The 17,305-nt window shown below is 43.7% G+C and overlaps 1 protein-coding gene across 1 annotated transcript in view; it reads right to left on the bottom strand.

Annotated features, from left to right (window-relative positions):
* Positions 1 to 1,455: 1,455 nt before the first annotated feature.
* The window catches only part of ACAD11 (acyl-CoA dehydrogenase family member 11), a 98,152-nt gene continuing 82,302 nt past the window's right edge, over positions 1,456 to 17,305 (bottom strand). Inside the window, exons 18-20 of the mRNA XM_062214657.1 lie at positions 5,313 to 5,429; positions 4,358 to 4,467; positions 1,456 to 2,563 (exon numbers count right to left, since the gene is read on the bottom strand). Coding sequence (XP_062070641.1) covers positions 2,449 to 2,563; positions 4,358 to 4,467; positions 5,313 to 5,429 — 342 coding nt within the window. The 3' untranslated portion in view covers positions 1,456 to 2,448. The remainder of the gene's footprint in view (positions 2,564 to 4,357; positions 4,468 to 5,312; positions 5,430 to 17,305) is intronic.

Here is a 17,305-nt window from a genome sequence, read left to right as displayed (position 1 = left end):
CTCTGCTAAAGCATCCTTGCTAGCAGGAGGAGAGGCCAGGATAATAAGGAAGTGTGCTGCATGATGAAAAGTTCTGAGAAAAGAGGGCGAGGGGCGCATGCACATGTTTGTGTGTGTGTGCGTGTGCGTGTGCATGTGCGTGTGTTGGGAGGGGAAAGGAATCTGGGTGGAGCTGTCAGAAGGAATCCCTGGAAGGTTGCACTGGCAGGAATGGACTAGCCTCAAAGATAAGATGTGGCGGGAAGAGCTTTCTGGGCAAACAGAAATGCAGGACAAAGACCCTGAGGTAGGCACATAGGCGGCTGCTGGGGAGAAATGGAGCAATAGAAACTGGAGTCAGAGAGGTGGGGGCCGTGGGGGTGGGAGGTGTCTCAACCTTCATTGTCACTCACTCAAAAGTAGTACATCCCCTTGACCTGGTGGAGGCAGCCACCAGCAGCAGGGGGAGCAGAGCTGCATAAAAGGCCTTCAGCACTTGATGGGGTGCTGAGGGTGAGGCATTGCTCCAGGAGCCATCATCTCCCCTACAGGTTCTCATGTTCTGCATGAAGATTGGCAGGGAAAAGCTTTGTCTCACACAGCTCAGGGGAAATTTGCACATCACAGTGCGGTGCGCACAGAGCCACAATGAGAAAGAGGTGCTGGGAAAGAGAAGACAAACACGGTAGCAGAATCCCAAAGCCTAAATGACCTCTATCTGCCCTGAATTCCGGGAGGACATTCCCAGAATCCTGCTTACTTGGAAAATTCTAGCCATCACCAGAAATGGGTTTGTTGCTCTTCTTATCCCAACTTCCGTCTGTACCGGAGCTGCTCACACTCTTCTGGCTGATTCCACTGGATTAGACACCAGGAGAGAAAAATGCATTCCCTCCCTGGATTGTTAAGTATTCGATACACACCTATTTCATCTGCACTCCACTGCTGGCATACCCACATCCCTTCTCAGGCCTAGTATCTCTGCAGCCACCCTTAACTCACCCGGGTCTGCTGTCCAGTTCCTGTGTTCGTAGGGCAGGCTCAGGCTTTGACTCTGTTCTGCTTTAGATCTGTAAATGAATACTTTGCTTCCTCATGGATGCTGGATGCCCATCCATGCTCATTCATTCATTGATAACCTTTGAGTGCCTACAGGATGTCAGGTACAGTTCTAGGGACCCAGGAGATAGAAGTTCCCACAAAAAGAGAGATAAGTGAACATAGCAGGGCAAGAGTGGGCTTAGACTTCAATGAAAAGACAGGCCATAATGAACAGACATGAAATACATCAGATGATAAGTGCTGTGAAAAGGCAGGCAGAGGAGGAGGTAGAAATGGCACAGCAGTGGTGCTAGTTTAGAATAATGTTCAAGCAGGACACTTGGATAAGGTGACTTTGGAACTGGCAACTGGAAACTCTGAGTAGATAGATCCTTTCAGACAGGAAAAAAAAAGGAAGAGCCAAGACTCAGGTAATAAATGAAATAAATTTTAATCATATATTTTATTATTCAATATTTTGAATATTGAAGATAACTATTTTGATGATACTAAAAAGTATTAATGAGATATTTTTCATTTTTTAATACTAAGTCTTGCTCTTAGTGGTTAAATTTTCATTCAAAATACTTGTTGTGTGTTTAGATTTCATAAAATTTATAGTTGAAGAAGTAGATTCATGTACCCAAGTCACTCTAAGCATTCTTAGAGTAAGATATTGAGAAACAATATTTAAATGTTTAAAGATGTAAAATCTGTTCCCCAGTTTCACTAGCCACATTTCAAGCGTTCAAAAGTCACACTCCGTGGGCCAGGGCTACACCACAGCCAGAGGGACGCGCTCCGGGTGTTCTCAGGGACACGATGGCATTCAGAGCAGACTTTTTCTTTCCTCAAAACTCAAGAACTTTCTTGTCGCTCAGACTGTCCACTGTCCTCATCACCACCTTATAAATAATTAAAGTGGGTCACCTTTCCTCATGCTGCCTAGTAAACATTAATCTGTAGTCAGACTTTATGCATAAGTGATTCCTGCTGAGTTAGGAAGAGGTTTGTAATTACACGAAGTAGAAAACAGTCAGGCATGGCTTTTTCTCAGGGCGGACGTTATTACAAAGTGTTCAACCCCTTAAAGTGTAAAAGAAAAAAAGCGGGGTCCCCACTATTTTTTCAGAGCAGTGAAGAACTATTCCTGGAGTTACTCACATGGAACAATTCCTGAAAACCAAAATGTGACAGTGCTGCTACGACCAAGCTCTAGCTCTGCAGTGTGCTCTGATCTCTTCACAAGGTACCTTTGTAACGGCTACCGGATTACTTACACGCCTTTGTCATTGCTGAAATTCATAAAATCCCTGCTGCTAACATCATGACTAATGCCTGACTGACCCTGTGGCCAGCCTGCTGCAGAAATACGAGGCATGGATGCAGAGCTGATCGGGTGTGTGGAAAGCAGACTTTGTGCGCTCCCTACATCCTGGCTGCCAGCCGTTTGGCTTGGTCACGCAGCTCCAATTTTGCGACAGTGGAGAGGTGAACTTCGTCAGGTCCATCTGCCAAGCGCAACGTTCGCATCAGGGCATACCTGAAAACAGCCAGAGCAGGGATGGTGGCAGTTAGCAAAGAGGAACGTGATACCTCAGCATGGCTCTAACTCTAGACCAAGAACACATTCATCCTGCCAGGGCAGGGATAAGAAAAAGAATACAGGGAAATCACAGAGAGTAAGCCAAAGGGCTTCCGAAACACCATGCTAAAGTTACCAGATAAGCACCAGCACTGGGGCGTAGTGGTTAAAGCCACCACCTGTAGTGCCAGCATCCCTTATGGGTGCTGGTTCGAGTCCTGGCTGCTCCACTTCCAATCCAGCTCTCTGCTATAGTCTGGGAAAAGCAGTAAAAGATGGTCCAAGTGCTTGGGCCCTGCACTCGTGTGGGAGACCCAAAAGAAGCTCCAGGCTCCTGGCTTTGGATATGCCCAGCCGTGGTCATTGCAGCCATTTGGGGGAGTGAATCAGCAGATGGAAGATTTCTCTCTCTCTATGTCTTTCCCTCCTTCCCTCCCTCCCTCTCTGTAACTCTGCCTTTCAACTAAATAAATAAATACTTTTTAAAAAGTAAAGTTCCCAGCTTGGGAGAATAGAATATTAAGCAAAGTGCAGTGGGATTAATCTCATGCTTGGTTTGCTCCAGGTTCCTAGAAGTTGCTAGGATTAAGAGAGACCTGAGGCAAGCCACAGGCAGTGATGGTGTGAAACTGCATCTTTAGTTTTTAAGGTTAAAAACTGATGAGCAAGAAATTCTCTCTAGTGTGACAGAGAAGGTAGCACTGTGAGAACATACAGAGATGGACATATGGGGAGTGGAGGATGTTCTTTCACATCTCCTGGAAATCAGAATCTGTACAGTAGATGCACACGGGCTTGTACTGCTGCAGCAGATTCAGCTGCTGCCTCCCTGTGCAGCTGGCAAACACTTGGTGGGTAACCCTTAGTCTTAACACAGTTAGGGTGGGCATTTGGCACAGCTGTTAAGCCACTGCTTGGGACACTTATATCCCATATCAGAATGCCTGGGTTCAAGTCCTGGCTCTGCTGCTGATGCTAGCACCCTGCTAGGTAGTAGGTGATAGCTCAAGGAAGAGTCTCTGCCACCCACATGGGAGACCTAGATCAAGTTCCTAGCTCCTGGCTTCAACCTGTCCCAACCCTGGCTGCTTCCAGCCAACAGATCAAAGATTCTCTGTTTCTCTCCCTCTGCCTCTCTCTCTCTCTCTCTCCCCTCTCAAGCCCTAAACCTCCCTCTCTTGTCTTTTAAATAATTTTGTCTTTAAAGTTAACACAGTGGGGGACAGCACTGTGATGTAGTGGGTAAAGCCACCGCCTGCAGAGCTGGCATCCCATATGGGTGCCAGTTCAAGTCCTGGCTGCTGTACTTCCAATCCAGCTCTCTACTATAGCCTGGAAAAAGCAGTGAAAGGTGACCCAAGTCCTTGGGCCCCTGCAATCATATGGGAGATCTGGAAGAAGCTCCTGGCTCCTGGCTTTGGATCGGCTCAGCTCCAGCCATTGCAGCCATCTGGGAGTGAACTAGCGAATGGAAGACTTCTCTCTTTCTCTGCCCCTAACTTTCTGTAACTCAAGTGAATACGTAAAATCTTAAAAAAAAAAAAAAAAAAGTTAACACAGTGGAGCCAGATGCTGATTGTAGTCACAAGAGAGGCTATTTCTGGGTGCTGAGCTGCATATTAAAGAAACTATCACTTCACTTACACTTTGAAGTAAGTTGGTATCTTTATTTTTTCTTCAACAATTAGAGTGCTGGAAAGTGTTGTCTCGAAGCCTATCAAATGCAGCTGTTGTTACATGAAGCCTACTCACCAGTTAGCCAGAGAGTAGTCCTGGGAAACACCTGCTGCCCCACACACCTGGATGGCCTGGTCAATGATTTTGCAGACGGTCCGTGGAGCGGCCACTTTGATCATTGCAATCTGCAAGGTGCACAAAGGATGCTCCTTTCTTAGGCGGCACGTGATGTGCTGGGATTGGGCATGCTCTGTATGGTCAAGTTCTTGTGAAGTGACACAAACAACCTTTCCCACACCCAAGTCACCGCCAAAACAGGATCTTACGTGAAAGCTAACAAAGGGATTTGCTGTTGTGCAGTGAATGGCCGTATTTCACTCAATACAGGCCTTCTGGAAGGAGATACATCATCCAAATCAGATTATATTCATTTATTTATAACTTGCCTTGTTGCCAGAAAGATTTCAAGCAGCTGATAAATCATGCTCACCACTTTAGAAATCACAAAGACTTAAAGGGTCTTTGTTGCTCACTGATCAGTTTTCTCTTAGCAGTTTAAGTGATTTTACCCCTATTCCATGTAAGCCAGGAACACGATAAGCTGGGGGTGAGAGATGCCTTGCATGACACATTTATTGTGTGGCTGCATGATGCATTCTGTGCATGTCATCCCTGTGACTCTCCACAAGAAACCTAGGCCAAAGGCAGAGGGGTGAGACACTTTGCCTCTGGCCATGAGGCTGGCAAAAAGTGGCAGAGTAGGTACAATTCATCCCAGGTCTCTCAAAGCCTAGGATTCCCCCATTCCTTCTTGCTGCATCTCCAGAAAGCTGGAGATGGACTGAAAATGATTCCTAAAAGCAGCTCAGTGAAAAAAAACCTGGCCGGTGACCACCATGTATGCTCTTTCAACCAGATGCCATGGGGTCTCCCAGTCTTGAGTGCCAGCAAGGTGTCATGTGACCTGAAATGCCCAGCTGGTGGTAGAAGCCAGAGAAAGCTCCACCACTGGTGGTCGGAGGGACCTCACCTCCTTCCTAGCTCCAGCGCTGCCTATGGTGTCCACACAGTGGGCGGCTTTCAGGGTCAGCAGGCGGATCTCCTCAATGGCAATGCGGCTTTCAGCAATCCAGTGAGCTACCACCTCCTGTCAGGGAGCAGAAGGCGGCACAAGGAGGGAGGAGATGAGCTGGTGTCAGAGGTCCTCGGGTCAGGTAGAAACACTGTCCAGGCCAAGCCTTCCTCTATGTGTTTTTAAAGAGATATGCACCAGCCCAGCCACATACCTGTGTAATGCCACAGAGCTGGGAGATTTCAGAAAGACATTTTGTTTTGAAATATCCTTTATTTTGGATATTTTAATGTGTATGGTCAAAATGGTGTGACGAGCCACTTTCTTATGGCCAAAGTACCTTTCTTCAGCCCTCCTGAACACTGACTGCAAGCTCTCATGGCAGCATGGTGAAAGGTGTGGAGTGGAACTGCATGTAGACAACCCAGGTCATTCCCAGAAGTTCCAGGTTGGGCTGCCCAGCTGCCCTCGGTTGTGCTGTTACTGTTCTTTACTTTAAATGAACATCTTCTTTGGATTTTAATAGACATACAAATTGGTTTAAGCACACTCAGGACAGCAGTCCATCTCCACACAAAACTTACCAGTACTGCCCTCCTGTAGTCACAGCCTCCTCCAACCCCTACCTTTGTCAACCACTGATAGGTTGTCCATCACAATAGTTCTGATTTTTCTCTGGAATGTCATATAAATGGAATCCCAGAGCATCTATTCTTTTCAAACTGGCTTCTTTCACCCAGCACAGGGCCTTTGAGTCTCATCCCAATTTTTCTGGGAATCAACTGCAGATTCCTTTGTACTGCTGACTGTATTCCATTGTAAGGATGTACCAGCTAAGCAGCTGTCAACCAGTTTTCCCAAGTGGCTGCATCATCTTACATTTCTACTAGCAATGTATACGGGTTCCTTTTGCTCCTCAAACCATCCACACTTGGCACTGGCATTTTTAAACAGTTGTCATCATTTTAACCTGGTGCAGAAACATCTCATTGTGGTTTTAATTTATATTTCCCTAATGGCTAATTATATTGATCCCTCTTTACCTACCGATTTACCATCTGATTATCAATTTTGGTGCTGTGTCTGTTCAAGCTTTTTGCTCATTTTCAACTGGGTGATTTTCTTTTTCTTACCATTGAGTTTAGAAAGTCCTTTATATATTCAGGATACTAATTATTTGGTATATGAGCAATTTGCCCATTTTTTTTTCTTTTATAGGTCATGCTTTTCATGTACACCTAAGAACATTTTCCTTAGTCCCAGGAAACAAAGTGCCAGCACAATTTCTTCTAAAAATTTTATAGTTTTACCTTATACATTTAGATCTATGATGTATTTGGGGTTAAATTTTGTGGAGGTTTACATCAGAGCCATTGTTTTTGACTGTGCATGTCCAATTATCCCAACATCATTTGTAAAGAATAATCTTTGTCCATTGCTTTGCACTTACAAAAAATAAAACCCAGTCTATATTTCTGAGTCCATTTCTGGATTCTATTCTATTCCAGAGGTCTCTGTGTCATCTTTCTGTTTGCTAATAACTCACTGATCACCATAGCTTAGAGTAAATCTTAAGATTGAACAGTGGTGTGATCGGCATTGTGGTATAGTGGGTTAAACCGCTGCCTGCTACAACATCGGTATCCCTGATGGGCACCTGCTCTGAGTCCCGACTACTCCACTTCCAGTACAGCTCTCTGTTAACACACCTAGGAAGGCAGCAGGAGACATTGCAAGTCCTTGGGTCCATGCACTCAGGGAGACCTGAAAGGAGTGCTCCTAGTTTCAGCATGGCCCAGCCCTAGCTGTTGTGGCCATTTGGGAAATGAACCAGCAGATGGAAGATCTCTCTCACCCTTTCTCTGTAACTCTGCCTTTCAAATAAATAAATAAATAGATAATTTTTAAATAAAAAAGTTTGAGTGTTATTATTCCTCCAACTTCCTTCTTCTTTTTCAAATTGTTTTGGTAACTTTAGTTCCCTTATTTCCATATAAATTTTAGGATCAACTTTCCTTTATTAAAAAAAGTATCCTGCTGGGATTCTGATTGTAATTCCTTTAGGATATACAGACTAACTTAAAACTGACTGACACTGTTACTCTGTTAGTTTTCTAATCTATGTATTTTCTTAGGTCTTTGACTTCATTTATCATTGTTTTATACTTTTTAGCATGTGGAGACTGTTCATGTTATATTATATTTATTCCTATCTTTTTAAAAATCTATTGTAAATGGGCCAGCGCCGTGGCTCAATAGGCTAATCCTCCGCCTGCGGTGCCGGCACACCGGGTTCTAGTCCCAGTTGGGGCACCGGATTCTGTCCCGGTTGCCCCTCTTCCAGGCCAGCCCTCTGCAGTGGAGGATGGCCCAAGTGCTTGGGCCCTGCACCCGCATGGGAGACCAGGAGAAGCACCTGGCTCCTGGCTTCGGATCAGTGCGATGTGCCGGCCGCAGCGCACTGGCCGTGGCGGCCATTGGAGGGTGAACCAACAGCAAAAGGAAGACCTTTCTCTGTGTCTCTCTCTCTCTCACTGTCCACTCTGCCTGTCAAAAAAAAAAATCTATTGTAAATGATATTTGCAAAATTTCAGCTACCAGGTGAGAGCTGAGGCACATGAGGAGGCCCACAGCCCAAATCAGAGTGCTGTTCCACTTCCTGTTCCAGTTCCTCACTAGCACATCCTTCGAGACATCAGATGATGGCTCAGGCAGCTCAAGTGCTTGGGTTCCTGGCTTCAGCCTGGACCAACTCTGGTTGTTGCAGGCATTGGAGGAGAGAGCTGATGAATGCAAGAAGTCTCTTGGTTTGTTTTTTCTTTTTTCTCTCACTCTTTATTGCTTGGTCTTTCAAGTAGGTAAAAATAAACAATTTTAAAAATCCAGTTTCATGTGTTCGTTGCTGGTATACACAAATAAAATTAAGTTTTATGCATTGACATTTAATCTTGTGACTTTGCTAAATGCATTATTAGTTTCAGGAGGGCTTTGTTTGGTTTGGTAGATTCATTAGGATTTTTTACACAATCACACTCTCTACAAGTAGGTGCCACCCTTCCTCTGACAGAGTGGTATCAAAGGAAACCAGATACATCAGCTACAACAGAAGATTTAAATAACGCCCAGAGCTTCACAACAGATAGGAAATGTTCATATTCTGGTCAAAAATCATTCATCACACCAAAATACAGGATGATCCAAAAGTGAATGAAAACAGATTGAAGATGCCAACACTGAGCTAACAGGAGTTGGAAACCACGATGAACATGCTTCAGTGAGCAACTGCAAATATGACTGACCAACAAAGAACTCAAAGCCTCACCCGAGAAATCGCAGTCTCAGGAAAGAGATACGGGAAGTAAAGAACCACGCTGATGTTACAAACGGAAAAATACAGTAATTATAAAAGCTGAATAAATGGGTTCAATCACAGAATAGAGGGGACAGAGGAAAGAATTAATCAAGTGGCTGACTAGATATCAGAAAGCATCCAATCTGAACTCACTCTGAGAAACCAGACTGGGGCAAAACAACACATACACAGCAGCTCAGAAACTTGGGAACTATAATAAAAGATCAATATTCATGCCCCAAGAGACCAGGAAGAAGAGAAACAGTACTGGAAGAAGGAATGGCTGAAGACTTCCCAAATTTAGCAAGAGACTTTAATTTACTAATTCATGAAGCTGGGCAAACCCAAGCAGGACACATTCAAGAAACACACGCACACCATGATTAGACTTCTGAATGTGCAAAAATAATACGGAAAGCCAGAGCTAAGCAGCACCGTACTGATGGGGATATATGTGTATGGAAATATATGACAGATATGGTGGCCAGGAGGGAAGACAAGACTGCCATTGTATAACCCTATACCTGGGGAGCACATCCTATAAGAATAAAGGAGAAGTCAAGGCATTCTTAGCTAAAGGAAAACAGAATTCATCACCTGTAGACTAAAAGAATGGCTACAGGGGGTTCTCCAAAGAGAGAAAGGATCGAAGAACTTCAGAACACCAGGAACATTGTGAGCAAACACTAAGAGCGCAGTGAGCAAAAACTATGGCAAAATGGAAGTCGTTTGCTTCTAAGTTATGCCTGATGATTGTACCACTGTGTAGGGTCTACTTGAAGTGTATGCAGGGCACATGCTGTGGTGCAGCCAGCTAAGCTGATGCTTGGCATGCATCCCGAATCAGGGTGCCAGTTCCAGTCCCAGCTGCTCTACTTCTGACCCAGCTTCCTGTTAATGCACACCCTGGGGGAGCAGCAGATGATGATGCTCAAGTACCTGAGCCTGTGCCACCTATGCAGGAGATTCTGCTGCAGTTCCTGGCTCCTGGCTTCAGCCTGGCCTGGTCCTGGCTGCTGATCTTTTAACAGCAGGCTAAGCCACAGCTTGCAATGTCAGCATCCCATCTGGAGTGCCAGTTACAATCCTTGCTGTTCAGCTTCTGATCCAGCTTTTTGCTAAAGCACTCGGGAAAGCAGTAGATGATGGCCTAAGTACTTGGGCTTCAGTCACCCACATGGGAAGCCCAGATGGAGTTCCAGATGGCTTAGGTCGGGCCCAGCCTTGGCTGTTGTAGCCTTTTGGGGAGTGAACCCATGGATGGAAGATTTCTCCATCTCTCTGTCTCTCTTTTTTTTATTTTTTATTTTTTAATTTTTGACAGGCAGAGTGGACAGTGAGAGAGAGAGACACACAGAGAAAGGTCTTCCTTTTGCCGTTGGTCACCCTCCAATGGCCGCAGCAGCTGGCACGCTGCGGCCGGCGCATCACGCTGATCCGAAGGCAGGAGCCAGGTGCTTTTCCTGGTCTCCCATGGGGTGCAGGGCCCAAGCACTTGGGCCATCGTCCACTGCACTCCTGGGCCAGAGCAGAGAGCTGGCCTAGAAGAGGGGCAACCGGGACAGAATCTGGCACCTTGACCGGGACTAGAACCCGGTGTGCCAGCGCCGCAGGCGGAGGATTAGCCTGTTGAGCCACGGCGCCAGCCTCTGTCTCTCTTAAATATCTTAAAAATGTATATAGACGAGTCAAGAAAATTATAAATTGGGAAAGTTAAAAGGACTTAAATGAGGTAAAATTTTTATACTCAAGCTGGTAAAATTATACCAGTAGATTCTGATCAGATATATATTTCTCAGATCAGTTACTAAATAAGCTACACAATGATTTGCTCGAGAAACAACAAATAGAGTTCTAGAAATTCTAGAACAGGAATTCAGGAAAAATGAAAACAGAAAAATAAGCAGAACAAGCAAAAAACAAATGGCAGACTTAAGCCCTAAAGTATCGATTATAATAAAGACAGACAGGATTTAAACATATGATCCAACTCCACTCTCAAGAAGAAATTCACTTGAAATATAATGGTACGAATTGGTTGAAAGCAAAAAAGAAAAGAAAAGGGATACAAACATTAATCAAACATCAGATAAAATTATAGATACAGAAAGGGTCATTATATTTGTGATAAAAAACATGCATCCTTCCAGAAGACATAGCAATCCTAAACAGACATGCTGGAAATGCCCATAAAAACTGTCAACACTGAGAGCACAGTGGACAACTGCACAGTTGAGTCAGGGACCTCAACACCCTCTCAACAGCTGACATGGCCACCAGACACAGAACAGCAAGGACACAGAGGAACTCAACAGCCCCACTAATCAGTAGGCTCTAGTGAGAACACTCCACCCAGCAGCAGGATGCACGTTCTTTTCATGCGCTCATAAAACATACAGTCAGCAAAACTAAATCCTGGGCCATAAGACAAACCTCAACAAATTTTTTATATATTCATTTTTATTTGAAAGGCAGAGTTACAGAGAGTGAGAGACAGAGAGATATTTCATTTGATGGTTCACTCAAATGGCCACGATGGTCCAGGCTGGGCCAGGCCAAAGCCAGGAGCTTCATCTGTATCCTCCACATAGATGCAGGGGTCCAGGGACCCAGGCCAACCTCTGCTGCTTCCCCAGGCCCATTAACAGGGAGCTGGATTGGAAATAGAGCACTTTGGACTCAAACTGATCCAGCACCACAGGCAGCACCACAGGTAGCAGTGTAACCTGCTATGCCACATTGCTGGCCCCATATCAACAAATTTTAAAGACAGAAATAATAACAAAGTTTGGGGCAAGTGCTGTGGCAACACCAGCTTAAAGCCCCAGCCTGCGGTGCCAGCATCCCTTATGGGCGCCAGTTCAAGTCCCAGCTGCTCTACTCCCTACCCAGCTCCCTGCTAATGCACCCAGGAAAGCAGTGGAGGACGGCCCAATACTTTGGGCCCCTGCACCCACATGGGAGACCCGGAAGAAGCTCCTGGCTCTTGGCTTTGGATTGGCTCAACTTTGGCCATTGCAGCCATTTGGTGAGTAGATGGAAGACCTGTCTCTGTCTTTCCCTCTCTCTGTAACTCTTTCAAATATATAAAATAAATCTTTAAAAAAATAACAGAGTTTGTTTAGTGGCTACAGTATTATCAAACTGGAAATCAGTAACAAAGAAAATAGGAAAATCTCTGACCTGCTTGAAAATAAAGTATCTCACACTTCTAAATAATTCACAGATCAAAGAGGAATCTGAAGAGAAATTTTAAAATACATAGAACTGTGGGGCCAGCATGGTGGCATAGTAGGTGAAGCCACTGCCTGTAACACTGGCATCCCATGTGACTACTGGTTTGTGTTCCGAATGCTGCTCTTCTGATCCAGCTCCCTGCTAATAACCGGGGAATGCAGTGGAGGATGTCCCAAGTGTTTGGGCCCCTGCATCCATTTGAAACACCCAGATGTAGCTCCTGGGTTCAGCCTGGCCCAGCCCAGGGCGTTTGGGGAATGAACCAGCATGTAGAAGATCTCTGTCTCTCCTTCTCTCTGTGCAACTCTGCCTTTCAAACAAACAAACAAACAAACAAACAAAACAAACAAGGAGCTGAATGAATGTAAAAATACAAGATCTATGGGGTACATAGGAAGCAGTGCTGAGAGGGATATTTAGAGTGTCAAACACATACATTGGACAAGAGAAGTTTCAACTCAGTAATTTATGCCACCTGGTCAAGAACTTGCCGGCGCCGCGGCTCAATGGGCTAATCTTCCACCTTGCGGCGCCGGCACACCGGGTTCTAGTCCCGGTTGGGGCACCGATCCTGTCCCGGTTGCCCCTCTTCCAGGCCAGCTCTCTGCTGTGGCCAGGGAGTGCAGTGGACGATGGCCCAAGTGCTTGGGCCCTGCACCCCATGGGAGACCAGGAGAAGCACCTGGCTCCTGCCATCGGAACAGCGTGGTGTGCTGGCCGCAGCGCGCCTACCGCAGCGGCCATTGGAGGGTGAACCAATGGCAAAAAAGAAGACCTTTCTCTCTGTCTCTCTCTCTACTGTCCACTCTGCCTGTCAAAAAAAAAAAAAAAAACCTAGAAAAAGAAGAATAAAGAAAATCAAAAGAAAGCAAAAGGAAATAATAAAAAGCATAAATAAAAATGAAAACAAAAAAATGGAGAAAATCAATGAAACAAAGATCTGGTTAATGCTAAGCATTAACATGTCAATTATATTGTATAGTGACATATACACTCACAATAATAATGAATCTATCACATTCTCTGAAAAGATCGACAAAATTGACAAACCTCTAGCATGACTAACAAAGGAAAAAGCAGGAAGAAATCACTGACATGAGGAAGAAGCCGGAAAATGCCTTCCCTTCAGACGTCAAAAGGATAATAGAAAACTACTATTAACTGCTCTGAACACACAGAATTGACAGTCCAGACAAAATGGACCACTTCCTCAAAAACACAATAGAAGAATCTTCCAATAGAAGAACCCAATAAATAAGAAAATTTAAAATTTAGTACTCTCTCTCCAAATCTCCAAGCACACAATATCACCAGATAACTCTATCAGATGTTTAAAGAAGAATCAATACAAATTCTAGACAATCTCTGTCAGAAAGCAAAGCCATGGAACACTTCCCCAATCTTTCTGTAAACCTAGTATTATTCTGCTATGAAACCAGACAGAGTACAGACAAGGAAAAACAATCAGAGCAGTATCCTTCAGACACAAAATACAGATGCAAAAATCCTTAACAAAATACTAGCAGATAGGATTTAGCAATATATAAAGAGACAAAGTGGAGTTATTCCAATGATGCAGAACTAGTTCAGTCTTTGAAAACCAATTAATGTATTCTACCATATTAATAAGCTAAAGAAGAAAAAACACATGGTCATACAAATCAATGCAGAAAAACATTTGTCAAAATTAAATACTCTTTCATAATAAAAAAAAAGCCTCAGAAACTAGTCATAGAGAGGGAACTCAGCTTGTTTTAAAAAGTATATTATATATTATATTTGATCAAGGATCCAAAACCAATCCCTGGAGTAAGGACAGTCTATTCAGTAAATGGTGCTGGGAAAACTGGATTTCCACATGCAGAAGCATGAAGCAAGACCCCTACCTTTCACCGTACATAAAAATCCACTCAACATGGATTAAAGACTTAAATCTACGACCAACACCATCAAATTATTAGAGAACATTGGAGAAACCCTGCAAGATATCGGCACTGGCAAAGACTTCTTGGAAAAGACCCCGGAAGCACAGGCAGTCAAAGCCAAAATTAACATTTGGGATTGCATCACATTGAGAAGTTTCAGTACTGCAAAAGAAACACTCAGGAAAATGAAGGGGCAACCAACAGAATGGGAAAAAATATTTGCAAACTATGCAACAGATAAAGGGTTAATAACCAGAATCTACAAAGAGATCAAGAAACTCCACAACATCAAAACAAGGGCCAAGTACCTCAATAGACATTTTTCAAAAGAGGAAATCCAAATGGAAAAATGTTCAGGATCACTAGCAATCAGGGAAATGCAAATCAAAACCACAATGAGGTTTCACCTCACCCCTGTTAGAATGGCTCACATTCAGAAATCTACCAACAATAGATGCTGGAGAGGATGTGGGGAAAAAGGGACACTAACCCACTGTTGGTGGAAATGCAAACTGGTTAAGCCATTATGGAAGTCAGTCTGGAGATTCCTCAGAAACCTGAACATAACCCTACCATTCAACCCAGCCATCCCACTCCTTGGAATTTACCCAAAGGAAATTAAATTTGCAAACAAAAAAGCTGTCTGCCTCTTATGTTTATTGTAGCTCAATTCACAATAGCTAAGACCTGGAATCAACCCAAATGCCCATCAACAGTAGACTGGATAAAGAAATTATGGGATATGTACTCTATAGAATACTATACAGCAGTCAAAAACAATGAAATCTGGTCATTTGCAACAAAATGGAGGAATCTGGAGCACATCATGCTGAGTGAAATTAGCCAGTCCCAGAGGGACAAATATCATATGTTCCCCCTGATCGGTGACAACTAACTGAGCAAAAAAAGGAAACTTGTTGAAATGAAAGGGACACTATGAGAAAGAGTGACTTGATCGGCCCTTGTCCTGACTGTTGATGTACAATTTAATACTTTATCCCTTTTAGTATTTTTTTTGTTCTAGTTAATACTATTGGTTGAACTCTGTAATTAACACACAATTATTCTTAGGTGTTTAAATTTTAGCTGAAAAGTGATCCCTGTTAAATATAAGAGTAGGAATAAGAGAGGGAGGTGATGTACAATTTGGGACATGCTCAATCAGACTTGCCCCAAATGGTGGCGTTAGAAATGTGCCAGGGGATTCCAATTCAATCCCATCAAGGTGGCATGTACCAATGTAATCTCACTAGTCAAAGTGATCAGTTTCAGTACACAACTGATCACATGATAGGTCTAAGAGTTAAAAGGATCACACAAACAAGACTAGTGTCTGCTAATACTAACTGATAGAATAAAAATGGGAGAGGATGATCCAACATGGGAAGCGGGATACACAGCAGACTCATAAAACGGCAGATGTCCTAAACAGCACTCTGGCCTCAGAATCAGCCCTCAAGGCATTTGGATCTGGCTAAGAGCCCATGAGAGTATTTTAGGCATGGAAAGCCAAGATACTCTGGAAAAAAAAAAACACACACCTAAATGAAAGATCTCTGGGACTGACATCCCAGCGGAAAGAATGGGCCATCAAAGAAGGAGGTACCTTTCTCTGAAGGGAGGAGAGAACTTCCACTTTGACTATGACCTTGTCTAAATAAGATCAAAGTAGGCAAACTCAAAAGGCTTCCATAGCCTTGGCAATTCATGACTAGAGCCTAGGGAGATTACTGACGACATAAACAAGAGTGTCAAATTGTTAAGTCAACAACAGGAGTCACTGTGCACTTACTCCTCATGTGGGATCTCTGTCCTTAATGTGTTGTCCAATGTGAAGTAATGCTATAACTAGCACTGAAACAGTATTTTACACTTTGTGCTTCTGTGTGGGTGCAAACTGGTGAAATCTTTACTTAATATATATTAAATTGATCTTTTGTATATAAAGATAAGTGAAAATGAATCTTTATGTGAATGGAATGGGAGAGGGAGCAGGAGTTGGGAGGGTTGCGGGTGGGAGGGAAGTTATTGGGGGGGGAGCCATTGTAATCCATAAACTGTACTTTGGAAATTTATATTTACTAAATAAAAGTTTTTTAAAAATATTTATTTATTTATTTATTTATTTGAAAGGCAGAGTTACAGAGAAGCAGAGGTCTTCTATCTGATGGTTCATTCCTCAAATGGCCACGACAGCCGGAGCTATGCCAATCTGAAGCCAAGAGCCAGGACCTAATTCTCATACCTTATTCAGGAATTAATTCAAAACAAATTACAGAATGAGGGCTGGCATTGTGACGTAGCAGGTAAAGCCTTAGCTTGCAGTACAGGCATCCCATATTGGTGCCGGTTAGAGTCCCAGCTGCTCTGCTTCCAATCCAGCTCCATGTTAATGAGCCTAGGAAAGCAGTGGAATATGGTCCAAGCGCTTGGACCCCTGCACTCACATGGGAGATCTGGAGGAAGCTCCTGGCTTTGGCCTGGCCCAACCCCAGTCATTGCAGTCATTTCAGGAGTATACCAGCAAATGGTTCTCGCTCTCTCTCTCTCTTTCTCTTTCTCTTTCTCTCTTCCCATCTTTCTGTAACTCTGATTTTCAAATAAAGGTAAATAAATATTAATATATATATACATATATATGTAGTATATATATATATTACAGAATCAAACTTAAAATGTAAAACCTATGGGAAAAAAAAATTATAGCAGGAAATCTTCAGGATATAGGACAAGGCAAGGATTTACTTTGACTTGACCCAAAAGCATGATCCGTAAAATCAAAAAGTAAACACTTTCGCTCTGTGAAAGACCCTGTTAAGAGAATGCAAAGCTGAGCTACAGAATTGGAGAAAATATTTGTTATGGCCAGCATGTGGTGCGCATATTAAGCTGCCGCCTGAAACACCAGCATCCCATGTGAGCGCCTGACTTGAGGATTCAAGCCCTAGCTGCTCCACTTCTAAGGTAGCTCTCTGCTAATGCACCTGATGCAGTAGAAGATGGTTCGAGTGCTTGGTGCCCTACAAGCCCTGTGGGAGACCTAAATGGAGTTCCAGGCTTCTGGCTTGGCCCGGTCCACCCCTGGCCATTGCAGCCATTTGGGGAATGAACCAGTGGATGGAAGCTCGCTCACTCACTCTCTCTCTCTCTCTCTCTGCCTCCCCCTCTCCCTCTCCTGCTTCCTCTCCCAAACCCTGCCTTTCAAATAAATAGAACCTTAAAAACATTTATAAATCATAGATGTGACAAATGATAGTATCTATAATATATAAAGAACTCTGACAACATGAGAAAACAATTCATCTAAAACACGAGTTAAGGCATGAACTGAAAAGGAGATGAGATGGCAAATAAGCAGATAAAAAGACCTTCATGACTAGCTCTTAGGATAAAATAGAAGCCACAATTAGAAAGCCTGCAAACTCATCAGAATAGCT

Source organism: Lepus europaeus, chromosome 2 (assembly GCF_033115175.1).
Source record: "Lepus europaeus isolate LE1 chromosome 2, mLepTim1.pri, whole genome shotgun sequence".
NCBI classification, from domain to species: Eukaryota; Metazoa; Chordata; class Mammalia; order Lagomorpha; family Leporidae; genus Lepus; species Lepus europaeus.
The sequence above is the reverse complement of the archived record's forward strand: the minus strand, read 5'-3'. Positions and strand labels throughout refer to the sequence as shown.